The 13181-nt window shown below is 38.3% G+C and overlaps 2 protein-coding genes across 2 annotated transcripts; both read right to left on the bottom strand.

Annotated features, from left to right (window-relative positions):
- Positions 1-4070: 4070 nt before the first annotated feature.
- Positions 4071-4747, bottom strand: LOC113332551 (late embryogenesis abundant protein Dc3-like). Its single transcript, XM_026579093.1, has 2 exons — positions 4387-4747; positions 4071-4246 (listed from the first exon to the last, which is right to left on the bottom strand). The coding sequence occupies exons 1-2, from the start codon at positions 4633-4635 to the stop codon at positions 4163-4165; spliced, it is 333 nt and encodes a 110-aa protein (XP_026434878.1). The 5' UTR covers positions 4636-4747; the 3' UTR covers positions 4071-4162.
- Positions 4748-9101: 4354 nt separating this feature from the next.
- On the bottom strand, positions 9102-9704 carry LOC113332330. The gene has a single exon (XM_026578879.1). It carries the CDS (start codon positions 9702-9704, stop codon positions 9102-9104), a length of 603 nt encoding a protein of 200 aa, XP_026434664.1.
- Between the last annotated feature and the right edge of the window lie 3477 nt (positions 9705-13181).

Raw genomic sequence — 13181 nt, 5'->3', positions numbered from 1 at the left:
ACAGTTCTGGCAGCGAGAAAATAAGGAAGAAAAGGGTGCAGAGTGATTCGAAAATTTGGTTAGTGCTGTGGAAGATTTGGTCAAGCTAAACAACAAGAACATAACCAGCTGCAGCTGCTTGACCGCACCATTTCCTTGCTAGTTTGCTGTGCGTTTGTGGGATGAGTACAGGGGTTGTTTGCAGCAAATGTGGCGTTAATTAGAAGCCAGTAGGGTGAGCTAACTTGGGTACCAATTTGTTTCAGCATCTGGTAGAGTTTGGGTCCTTGAAAATAGCTAAGAAAGAGTGTAGCTGTCGTCAGTTTTATGAGATGAATGGCTGCAGATTGGTGGTGTTTAGTGCTTGTACCGAACAAGGATTGTTGGAGGCGGTTTAGGGTGCGACATTACAGGGTTTAGCACATCAGGTTTTGACAGAAGAAGAATTATCAACGGCAGCTTGGTTTGCTGCCAGGATTTGACTTGAATCTGTGCTGTTTTATTCTACGTCTGCAACAATGGATATGAGCGTGTGCTTGTTATCCGAGATTGAAGAGTCTGATTTTTATCGAGATATAGATGGGGAGCTGTAAAGTTGGTGGCTAGTTATGCATGACACGTTGTTATGACTGCATAACATGTCATGCGGCCGAGAAAATGTCTGCATAATCTTTCATGCATCAAGAAAATAGCTGCATAACCTGATATGTATCCAAAAATATGCCTGCATAACGCATTATGCATCCAAAAATATGGCTGGATAATGCATTATGCATCAATTTCTTCTGTATCCACTAAAATCAACCAAAACAGTGGCTACATAACTTGTCATAGATGAAAATGGATGCATAACTTGATATGCATACAAAATATTGCTGCATAATGCATTATGCATCGAGAAAATTGTTGCACAATCTTTTATGCATCGAGAAAATAGATGCGTAACCTGATATGCATCCGTAAATATGGATGCATACTGCACTATGCATCATTTTTTTTTATGTACGCACTAAATCAACCAAAACAATGCTTACATAACTTGTTATATATGCATAACTTTGTTATGCAGATGCATAATTTGTTATGCAGTCGAGCAAATGGTTGCATAAGTCGTTATGCGTCTGCAGAATGTGTTATGCATCTTTTTTGGTGGCTGCATAATGGTTATGTATCAAGTTTTCAAAAAATTTACAGAAATTGGTGATCACTTCCGATTTTTTCATGAAAAACAAAAATTTGATATTCTTGTTTGTGCTCGTTGCGTAGCTCTCTTAAACAAGTGGATTCCTAAAGGCCTTACAAATAAAACTCTCACATTAAACGGTGATGAAACCCTCGTTTCCTATTGATCTAGAAAGGCCTTCTCTAATGCAGAACTTATGGTGAGGACACTTGACATAACTCCATTGGTTGTAATAATTAAAATTTGATTAAAATTTGGATACATCAAATATTTAACTGTCCGTTAGTAATGGTGTTGAAAAAAAGGTAGGTAGACAATACTTATGTTAGAATTTACACTTGAATTATTTAGTTAAACCGTTAAATAAATTTAATAAAAAAGGAAAAAAAGAACAACGGGAAACTCTTAAAAAGGAATTCATGTTAAAAAAGGAAGTAGTTGACATACTAAAAAAAAATATCCGTTGAGGGATCCGTGCCAAACCAAATCGTTAAAATAAATAAATATATGTAGTTTTTTCACACTTAATAATCGGTGGACAACACTTTAATTCTCTACTACCTATCCGTTTTAAATGCACGGCTTATTCTTAATTTCTGTATAGATTGTGTAATACAAGAGTTCCTAAACAAGTGGATTCCTAGACCGTGCAGTCCATAATATGGAAACCGTGTTAGCATCTGTCGTCTATAGAGTTCACATAAACTACTAGATCAGTGTTTCATTGGGAAGCTTGGTTTGTCGTGATTCGGTGAGGGTTGGTGGGAGATGAGATGAGACAAAAAGATAGGAAGATAAGAATACTAGCTTCATGTAATGAGTATGTTATATATGATTTTTGTTATAGGATAAGCTAAAACGGATTTGGGGAAAGCTGACATAATCTTTTTATTTTAGAGTTCTTGACATATTATTAGAATTCACAATTGTTAATTATAATCTGAGTCATCTTTTGATTCGAATGCTAACAGTATTACTGATCAAATTAATATACACGGTGGAGAAAACGCTAACCAAGCATGATACGCGTGCTGGTGCTGTGAAAGTACGAAGAGATTATTTTGATAATACTATTGATTTTTCATTAACAGAACTTGACAATTGATACTTTTGAACTTAACTAGCAAAAGAACCCAACACTAATAGCACTATTGAACTGTAATATCGGCTTTTTATCCAAGAAAATGATAGAATAGGCTAGAAATCCGATCAGAAAGGATGATCTTTGAAGATTAAAAAATAGAATATGCTCTCAGAAAGGCCTTCGCGAGAAACACGATGAATTCTACACGAAAAATTGGAAAAACAAAAAACAGTAGTAATTGGAGTATATGAGATGAATCAAATCAATGTACCGTTGAAAATGAATTTTTGTAATAAAAATACTTGATCAATTTGTTTTACTTGGCACAAAACTCATTCTTTTTACATGTCAAATGGATACGGCTAATCTTGAGGAAAAATGTCATTGTTTGTTGGGAGTCTCGACGATGGTTGTCTCGTTACAGTTTGAGAAGGAGAAGATCTCTTCACAGACTGTTTTTCTATTTACCCCCTAATTGCCACTAGGTCATCTCTCATTGAATAAAAGTCAGATTTTTACCTAAACGTTTTAGCTTTCCTAATAACAAAAATCTTATATATATATATATATAGAATTGAGAGTAGTATCTTGAGACTGACCGGAATAGATTGATTGCATACAAGGCGACTACTGTTATTATCTTTCCTAATGGATGTTTGAGATTGCAGATTTTCATGTTTGAGATTCTTTAGAAAATCAAATGTCATTGGGTGTAACATTATAAGAGATTGTGAAATATGCTTAGCTTTGTATTTTTGCTCTTTTAGTTTTTAATTCCCTCTTTGTATGTTTCATAAAGATGGAATAAAAGTTTAAGAAGAGTTTAAGAAAGAAAAAGCTCATTTGTGGTAATTTTTTCGTGGTTTCATAATTTTTCATTTGTGGTAATAATTTACTTCAAGGTTCATACACACAACCCTATAAAATTTTGTGAAGAGAAACTTAATTTGCATCCGCATCTGGAGACTATTATGTCGTTCATGATGTAGGAAAACTATTGTTTCCAACATTCCGCAAGATCTTTTTAAAGAAAGCAGACCGGGAGAGCGGCTTTTTCCGCAAGAACCAAGTTTATCGCCGTATGTATCCGCAATTAAATATAATTAGCATCAACAAAAACACGTACAACTACATACTATGAATATACACAAAATTGGTTAAAAAGACCAAAATCAACAATTTTTGGGTGAAATGGACAGTTAGATTTTGATACTGTTTAAATGGACAAAAATATAAAAATAGGCAGGATGTAACCAGTTTCATCGTGCCCATTTTCAAATATTTTTCTTATTTTTAATTTACACAGGATGTATCTAGTTTCATCCTTATTATTTTATTTTTGGCCATTTCACCCAAACTATTTTTTACTCGTCCATTTGAACCGTGATTTAAAAATATTTGGACAAATGACCCATTTTCCGATGAATATAAGGTATTTATGGCAAAAACTTATGCGCTTAGAATCAAAATTCTAAAAACCAATTCAACCATAGATTTACCAATCTGGGTTAATTTCTTTATGTATTTTAACATGTGTAGCTAGCTAGATTTAGTACTTCCTAAACTGCTTAAAAATTCTTTACAGGCCTACGGCTGAACCACCTTCACACAATTCGGGATGACGTTGTGTATGTACAATCCTTTTCAACGTGTTCATAATTGGTATTTGTGTATCCCTTGTTTGTTGTTTAATTATGGTCAGGTTCTTCACTGTAACCCACATATTTTTCGTTTTTTGTATGTTTTCTTTTTCAGTTTCCGGTCAGAATTTTGATTATATCCAGACTATGACACGGTTAGTTGCTGAGGTTATGAACAGTGGTATTTTCTGAATCAAACATTTTCCATTACGCTTGGAGAATCATTTACTACAACATCATAAAAATGAAATTAGCAAAATCAATACAATTACTTCTTCATTTCTTTTCATCATTCATTCCGATTGTGTTCTTCACAGCCTCCACTGCACCTTGTGCCGTGTTCACCACCGCCGTTCCAGTCTGCATATTATTTTTACCATGTAAAGTTATACACCATTCTCAACAACTCAAAATCAATCAACAAGAATGCAATACACTTATCTAATTAAACTTGTGTGCGGCGTGTTGACTGTTAATTAATAGGACCCTATTTTATTTACCTGTTGAAGGAATCCAGGGGTCTCTTCCTTTTCCGGCGGGGCTGCACCGACTACGTAGTCTTTCGTTGCTTGAGCTGCAGTGGCAACATGTCCCCCAGCTGTGTTAGCTGTGTTCTTAGCTGATTCAAGGAATCCAGGGGTCGCTTCCTTTTCCGGTTGGGCTGCACCGACTACGTACTCTTTCGTTGCTTGAGCTGCACTGGCAATATTTTCCCCAGCTTTGTCAACCGCTCTTTGGTCGGCATACATTTTCGCACTCTTAGAGAGAAAGGAGATAAAATCTGGTATTAGCTGTATAATACGATGTACTGAGATGAAGAGAGATTGTTTTCTTTTTCTTGTTATCTATATCCCTCTTTATGTACAGTATTTATAGATTTTTTAGTGGTAACCCATGTCATTTGATTTGTGGTTGAAATGATTGTTGATTTTCTTTTTGTGATTAAAAACAAAAATGGAAGGGTAACTGACAATTGGCTTATATTATTACACGGAGGATCGATCCTATATCCTATCTACGTTATGTCGACCTAATTAAAATAAAAAATATCCCATGCAGAGATATTAGTATTCTCGTTGGGACATAAAAATAAGATCCCTCGTCTGGGTGGTACCCCACAAATTGGGGACACCCAATGTCAAACCAAAACAGGTATAGTGATAAGGGGTGTTTTCATGTGGATGCATTATCATGTTATCTTTTGTTCATTTCAACCGTACTGGGGACGGTTTGTTCGTGCTCGAGTGGGTGAGTATGCTGGGCTGTTAACCTACAGAAATGATAGTAACAATGTGTTCCAACAGTGGTTTTAAGTTTTAATGAAACCTTCATTTTATTAAGAAAAGAAAGAAAGAGTGTATGATAAGGCTATCTTTGGCTCATTTCAACTGTACTAGGGACGGTTTGTTCGTGCTCGAATGGGTGAGTACGCCGGAAGGTTATCAAAAGCAGTAAAATGGTTTGTTTGTACTCGAATGGGTGAATATGCTGGGGGATTATCAAAAGCAGTAAAATAAAGGATTTTATACTTTACTATTTCATGACAGTAACGTGTTCCGATAGTGGTTATAATTTTTAATGAAACCTTCATCTTGGATAATGGTGAAACTCCCATGAGAGTTTTTCCTTTTCTCATTCGTTATTATATGTCAAAAGAATGTCAATGAGTATCTCACAGTAATTGAGAATACTTCACAGTAATTGAGAATAATGCTAAGAAAGGAAATAAGATAATATCTAATCTATTACACCCTCTTAGTCGGAGCGGGAGAAGAGCAGACGCTCATATTAGCACGAAAACGAGTAAATAGCTGTCGTGGAAGGCCCTTGGTAAAAATATCAGCATATTGATTTTCCGAGGGGATGTGTAGTACATGAATATCACCAATACGAACGCGATCATGAACAAAATGTATATCAATCTCCACATGTTTGGTGCGTTGATGTTGCACAGGATCACCAGACATATAGACGGCACTGACGTTGTCACAGTATACAATGGTGGCACGTCGTAGAGGTAGATGAAGCTCAAGAAGTAAGTTGCGAAGCCAAGTAGTCTCTCCAACAGCATTGGCCACTCCCCGATATTCAGCTTCAGCACTTGAGCGAGAGACAGTTGCCTGACGCTTAGAAGACTAGGAAACTAGGTTGTCACCTAGAAAGATGCAGTATCCATAAGTGGATCGACGGGAATCCGGACACCCATCCCAATCTCCACATGTAGTAGCAGACAGGAACAAGCCATGATCAAGTGTACCCTGAAGATAACGAAGGATCCGCTTAAGGGCCTGCATGTGAGGCTCCCGAGGGTCATGCAGAAACAAACATACCTGCTGAACTGCATAAGAAATGTCCGATCTAGTGAAGGTGAGGTACTGAAGAGCCCTAGCCAGGCTTCGTTATAAAGTAGGATCCTCGATCACAGGACCAGATGTTGCACTTAGTTTCGAATTGGTATCAACTGGTGTGGCCACAAGATTACAGTTTGTCATAGATGCACGAGCAATGATGTCCTTCGCGTAAACTGACTGAGACAAGTAGAGGCCTGAAGATGAGCGATTAACAGAAATACCCAAAAAATGATGCAGCGGGCCAAGATCAGTCATGTCAAACTCTCGTTTCATTAATGTAATAAATTTGCCAAGAAGATGATCAGTATTTGCTGTCAAAATGATGTCATCAACATATAAAAGTAAGTATGCCATCTCGGATCCGGATTGGTAGACGAAGAGAGAGGGATCACATACACTACCCGAAAACCACAATTGGTAATGAACTTGGCAAATCGCTGAAACCATGCACGAGGATCCTGCTTTAGACCATAAAGTGAACGACAGAGTCGACATACATAATCAGGGTGTTCAGGATCAACAAACCCCGGAGGTTGATGCATATAAACTGTCTCAGTCAAATCCCCGTGGAGAAACGCATTCTTGACATCCAGTTGATTTATAGGCCAAGAACGTGACGTGGCAACAGTAAGCACTGTACGAATAGTCGCTGGTTTGACAACCGGACTAAACGTTTCAAAACAATCAACTCCAAATTGTTGGGACATACCATTGGAAACTAGGCGTGCCTTGTGACGCTGCAAGGAACCGTCAGCATTAAATTTGTGGCGAAAAAGCCACATAGAACGAATAACATGTGCATCTCGTGGCCGAGGAACAAGTTCCCAAGTATTAGTTTTCAAAATGGCAATGTATTCATCTAGCATGGCTGCATTCCAGTTAGGGTCCCTAAGAGCATAAAGATGGGAACGAGGCAACGGAGAGATCTTATATTTGGACTGAACATGAAGATTGAGTTTGTGATTGGGGCAAAAAATGCCCCGGGAGGCCCGAGTGACCGGACGAGAGGGAGGAGGGATGGGTGGAGCCGTAACAGTGGGAGAATGTACAAGAGTGGGAACTGGAGAAACTGAACTAGGGGAGGCAGATGGAGTGGAGATTGTAGGCTGTTCATTTGAAGTAGTAGGAGCTGGACTAGTAGATGTGGTAGCGTAAGAAGTGGGAGCTGGACTAGTAGATGTGGTAGCGGAAGAAGTGGGAGGCACTGTAGGTCTACGCCTGTGAGGAGGAATATATGGAATAGGGGAACTGAGGACATCAGACGAAGGGGATGAGGGAGGTGCTGACGGATAGGAAAGGGTGTCAGCAAAAGAGTGGTGGATAGGTGAGAGAGAGGGTTCTGAGTCTGTATGACCGGTGGGAGTAGGTGTTGCGAAAGGGAAGACAGTTTCGTCAAAGGTTACATGACGAGAGATAATGATTTTTATGTGTGGTAAGATTGAGACAACGATAACCACGATGATTGACAGGAAAACCAAGAAAAAGACACATTTGGTAGCGCGAGGAGCAAGTTTGTGAGGTGTGGTGGAGGAAAGGTTAGGATAGCAAAGACATCCAAAAATACGAAGACGATCATATGTAGGTTTTCGACCATAGAGAGCAAAGACAGGAGATCGAAAATGGAGAATTTTGGTAGGAAGAATGTTATGAAGATAGACGTCCATGTTAAGAGAGTCGGCCCAATATTTGGAGGGAATTGAGGCGTGATACATAAGAGTACGAGTAATATCGTTAACTCGACGAATCATACGCTCAGCCTTGCCATTCTGGGAGGAGGTTTGAGGACAAGAGAAACGGAAGACAAATCCATTTGTATGAGAAAAATTATGAAAATATGAGTTATCAAACTCACGACCTAAATCACATTGAAAACTTTTGATGTCACGCTCAAATTGAGTTTTAACGAAAGAGTGAAATTCCAAGAATTTGGTGTAAACTTGAGATTTGAATTTTAAAGGATAAACCCATAGATAATTAGTGAAATCATCCAATAAAATAAGATAATATCGAAAACCTGTTTCAACATGTGATGGACAGGTCCATAAGTCACTATGAATAATATCAAAGGGAGCAAAAGTATTGGAATTGGACTCAAAAAATGGTAATCTAACATGTTTGCTAACTTGACAAAAATAACACAGTTGAGAACATGAATTTTTATTACACGAAATAAAACTTTTGGTGGGTAAGACATCTAATATAGATTTTTCAGGATGACCAAGCCAGTTATGCCAAACATCTGGCGAACAAACAACAAGAGAGATAGGTTGAGGCAAGAGCGGAGTAAGAGGAGATACGATGGACTTGGTGATAGGATAGAGCTCTCCAGAACTGTCACATCGTAGAATTGTCTTCTTCGAAATCATATCCTTCACAGAGAAACCAGATGGGTCAAACTCAACAGACACATGATTATCAGTAGTAAACTTGCGGATAGACACTAAGTTTTTGATAATGTCAGGGACAAAAAGGGTATCTTTTAGATGAAGAAGACGAGAAGGAAGATGTTTGAACTTGGTACCACTATCCGTAACTGGTATACTACTGCCATTGCCAACTAGAATAGAGCGAACATTGCTAGAGTTGAAAACGTTATGCAGCGTACCTGGATTTGAAGTAAGATGTGAGGTAGCGCCGGTGTCCATATAGAAATCTTCATCAGGAGGTTGAAGACTCATGGAGCTATATGCCTGTGCAATATCATCTGGTTGGAGAACTTCAGTGGTCGGAGTGAAGTAAGCTTGGCCACGACCTAATCTAGGTGACCGTGCGCGTGGGGAGCGTTGTTGGTGTTGTTGTGGAGGGCGTGGTTTCCAAGCAGGGGATGTAGGGTATGGGCGGGGAGGCACACGCCAGTAGGGAGATCAGTGAGGATGGTAGTTGGGCTGATGGGAGTATCCTGGAGTCTGTTGGGCCATTCGATGCATGTTGGGAGTTGGCAGGAGAGGTGGTTGGGCCGCTGGGCTTTGGGTCCAGTTAACATTACCGCTGGAGGGTGGTCGTGGACCACGTTTGCTGTTGCTGGGAGGATGTTGTCGCTGATTTTGGAGCTGCACAGGGGAGGCAGCAGCAGCCAGTGCCGTCGGTGTATGATTTAGGGTTTGTTGAGAACACCTTATCTCTTCCGTTCTCAGTTGAGATCTGGCAGAATCAAAACTAGGCATGGACTGTTGAATGAAAGATGCAACAGTGTTGTATTCCTCCGGAAGGCCATTGACAAGTTGAATAACCAAACGCTTGTCATTCATCGGGAAGTCGAGATCACTTAATCGGTCGGAGAACGATTTAAGTTTATCACAGTAATCATCAACACCATTACAGTCATTAAATTTAAGGTTAACAAACTTACTTTTAAGGGTTGATGCGCTGCTTCCTTTGTTGTCTTGAAAGAGCTTCTTGAGGTGATCCCAGATTTCTTTAGCAGTTTTGCCTGATTTGAGAACAGTGAGCATCAAATCTTTGGCCATGGTAGAGAACATTCACTGGCGACTGAGTGCATCTAGCTGTTTTACGGTAGCGACATCAAGATCTATTGGAGTTGCTGAGCCGTCAATGAGAAAAACTAGATTATGAGCTTGGAGATGGAGTTCGAAAAGGAAAACCCATGAAGAATATTCGTCCTGTTTGATGTCCAGGAGAATGGGTATAAGAGTTTTGATGTTGGTGACAACAAAGGCTGGATGTAACTTTTTCGTTTCACCGGCCATTCGATTTATTTATTTTTTTATGTAAGAGAAGAAGAGGGATTGATGAATCGATTTTAGGATGATACCATCTTGGATAATGGTGAAACTCCCATGAGAGCTTTCCCTTTTCTCATTCGTTATTATATGTCAAAAGAATGTCAATGAGTATCTCACAGTAATTGAGAATAATGTTAAGAAAGGAAATAAGATAATATCTAATCTATTACTTCAGTTTATAGGAAAAATAAATTATATATATGATAGGGAGGATTGGGTGTCCAATGAGTTTTGACATGTCCATCCGTGTCCAATCTACTAACTGGGAGGATGTAGATAAGATGCGGATCGGGTGTCTGCCGGCAACTCCGCAACATGTACTATGGTGTTTTGCTTAGACCTGGAATGGAAAATCATGTTAACAAGTTGCAGAATGAGTTCTTGACTATTCTTACAAACGCGCTTGTAGACTATTTTTACAAGGGTATTGCTATATTGCGCTTAAGCCCGCGTTCTTTAGTAAGATATCTTAGAGCAATTCTTATGGAATGAACAAATTCTAAGTTTGTTCATTTTGCTCCCACTTGGAATAAACAAACATGAAAAATGGATGTTCAAACTAATATGTTCATTTGAACATTGAGATGGAACACCCAGCGCGTGCTTGATGAAAGGTCGGGCGATCGTGCCATAGACGCCGAGTTGGAGGGAAGACCGCTGGAGTTGGAGGGAAGATCTCCCCTCACATATTTTCTCTCCAAAATGGTTATTATAATTAGGATTTATTTTTATTATTTATTTTATTAGTTAAATAATCGGTGGGACCGAACTCTTATTAGTTTATATAAATAAAATCATTAGTGGGACCCAACCTTTATTAGTTTATGTTAATAATATCATTAGTGGGACCCTAAAAATATAAGATTTATTCATTTTGCGTTGATTCATATAGTTGGGAATGCAGTTTGTTCATCCACGTGACCCAATTGCCATAGAAACTGCCTTTAAGGAACAGAAATAGACAAATCCAACGATACGATGTGTCAAAACCCGGTAAATTATCGTGTCAACTATTAGATTTGTGAAGAAGCCATTGGTTTCCGCCGTTTCAGGTTAGGGTTTCTATTATACATCTCTTCTCTGATCTGTTGATCGCCGATTATGTTCTTGATCATGATTTTTAGTTTTCTATGATTGAAGACCATGCTTATTAATTGCTCGTTATCTTAGATCTCTAACCCTATGCAAGGGTTATGTTTTTTGGATTATACCATTTGTTTTTGTTAGTTTTCTTTATCATGTTTTTCATGTTTAAGATTTCAAGTTGGTGATTCATTCTTTCTCCGGACATTTGATGGTAAATCTGCTGGAAATCTTATACTTGTTTATTATCATGGGCTAAAATATAACTCGAGACTTTGTCGAAATGCTGTATGCGAATCATATTTGATCTAATTCTAAAAATATGCTTGATAAAAAAAAATCTAGTTCTAAAATCCAACAACGTATCTGCCTTGATTCATGAAGTGTCACTATACAATTGCTTACTGTGCGATACATATAAGCAAAAAATAAGAGTACAATACATGATAATTAGCTAGCTAAGGTGTCTCTTAGTTTGTATATTTTGTTGTTACAGGATATTATTAGGTGTTGTAATACAATTTTTCATGTGTTGTGGAAGAAAAAAAATTGGTTTGATATTTCTGTTGTAGTGTGTATTTTTGTCTGCACCCCCTCACTTAGAAACCTGGCGCCGCCCATGATTTATTGATGTGTTCTGTTACATGATTTCATTCTTCGTCAGGAACTGAAGCTCCCTCCCTTGGTTTCTGATTATTGTTATTGGATTCTGTAGGTACAATGGAAACTATATTTGTGGGGAAAATGGATAATATTCCACCGCTTGAACCAAAATCTGGACTGCCGATTTTCAGAGTACACAAGCCTTTTGATGTTTCTGATGTTCGATTAAAGTTTGTTTCTTCCATTAAGATATCTGCCAAGAAATTGTGCAAACAGTTGAAGCTCATTGGGGATAGCAAACATCTTCGTCAAAATGATATATTGATTTTTTCATTATCCAACACGGAAATAAGCATTTCCTCTTTGGTGACTTTCTCATCCCCAGGTATAATTTTTTCTATTTTATTACATCATATTCCTTTTGACCGGTAAGGAAAGTGAATTAGGCTTTAATCCTTAGGCTGGTAAGACTGAGATTGTTGATTTTATCGTTGTTGTTGTTGATGATGTTAGGCCAAGCATTATGGGAGAGGGTATCCCTTCCCCATCCTCAAATAAAGGGAAGAGATATGGCAGCCTCACTATGGTGTCCTTTTATTCCTTCCCTACATGACACGAAAACTCAGTTTGTTTTCTTTCCCTATCCGCAAATAAAGGGAAGAGATATGGCAGCCTCACTATGGTTTCCTTTTATCCCTTCCCTACATGACATGGAAACTCAGTTTGTTTTCGTGTGAATAGTGCCAAACAGAAACTGAGTATCCGTTTTTTTTTACCCAATTATTTTACATTGGAAATTTGTATAGTTAAAAAAAAAGATAATTTAGAGTAAAAAAAGAGACATAATAGGTAAAAGGGAGATATGGTAGGTAAAAAAAAAAGTTTCAGTAAAAAAAAAGTGTAAAAGGAAAGATTTAGGGTAAAACTAGGAAAACCAGAAACAAATATTTAGTTTCCATAGAAAAAGTCACGTAAACCAGAGTTTTACACGGAACTCATTTCCTTTCCCTACAAGAGGGAACAGATCTGATCTACTATGAGTAGTAGGGAGGTATATCCTTAGTGAAGGGATATGAGAGATCATAGTGGAGGATTTTTTGGTTTTTCCCTACCTACGAGGGATGGGAAAGAGAAATATGGCACCATAGTGCTTGGATTTAGGAATGTCAATAAGATCGTCAAATAGATAACAATCGAATTGTGAACATGATAGGCTTCCTTTTTGGCATTTTTCTGGTTTCCTCTAAAGTTGTGCCTCGTGTTTTTTTTAGACGATGGAAGTTCTGGTGCAAACAAATGAACCAATATCCTTCGGGATCAATCATAAAAAATTTAGAAGGATGCTGAGCAGAGACGAACCCAGGAAAGATAAATTTTCTTTTAAGGCCCGGGCTAGAAGCCTTGTTCGAGCAAAAAAAAAATTGGCTTGTGGACTGGGAAGCCTACCCGGGCTAAAGCCCCCTTTAGCCCAGCTGTAGGTCCGTCACTGATGCTGAGTGTCATGGAAATAGGCAA

This window comes from Papaver somniferum, unplaced genomic scaffold, assembly GCF_003573695.1.
Source record: "Papaver somniferum cultivar HN1 unplaced genomic scaffold, ASM357369v1 unplaced-scaffold_131, whole genome shotgun sequence".
NCBI lineage: Eukaryota > Viridiplantae > Streptophyta > Magnoliopsida > Ranunculales > Papaveraceae > Papaver > Papaver somniferum.
Note: the sequence above shows the minus strand (reverse complement) of the source record. Positions and strands in the feature narration are given on the sequence as shown.

Excerpts from the sequence above, each read along its gene's own strand:
- LOC113332330 (XM_026578879.1), bottom strand. The coding sequence starts at position 9,704 with ATGGCCAAAGATTTGATGCTCACTGTTCTCAAATCAGGCAAAACTGCT.
- LOC113332551 (XM_026579093.1), bottom strand. The coding sequence starts at position 4,635 with ATGTATGCCGACCAAAGAGCGGTTGACAAAGCTGGGGAAAATATTGCC. Across the intron at positions 4,247-4,386 it reads CCCCTGGATTCCTTCAACAG|ACTGGAACGGCGGTGGTGAA; the intron begins GTAAATAAAATA and ends AATAATATGCAG.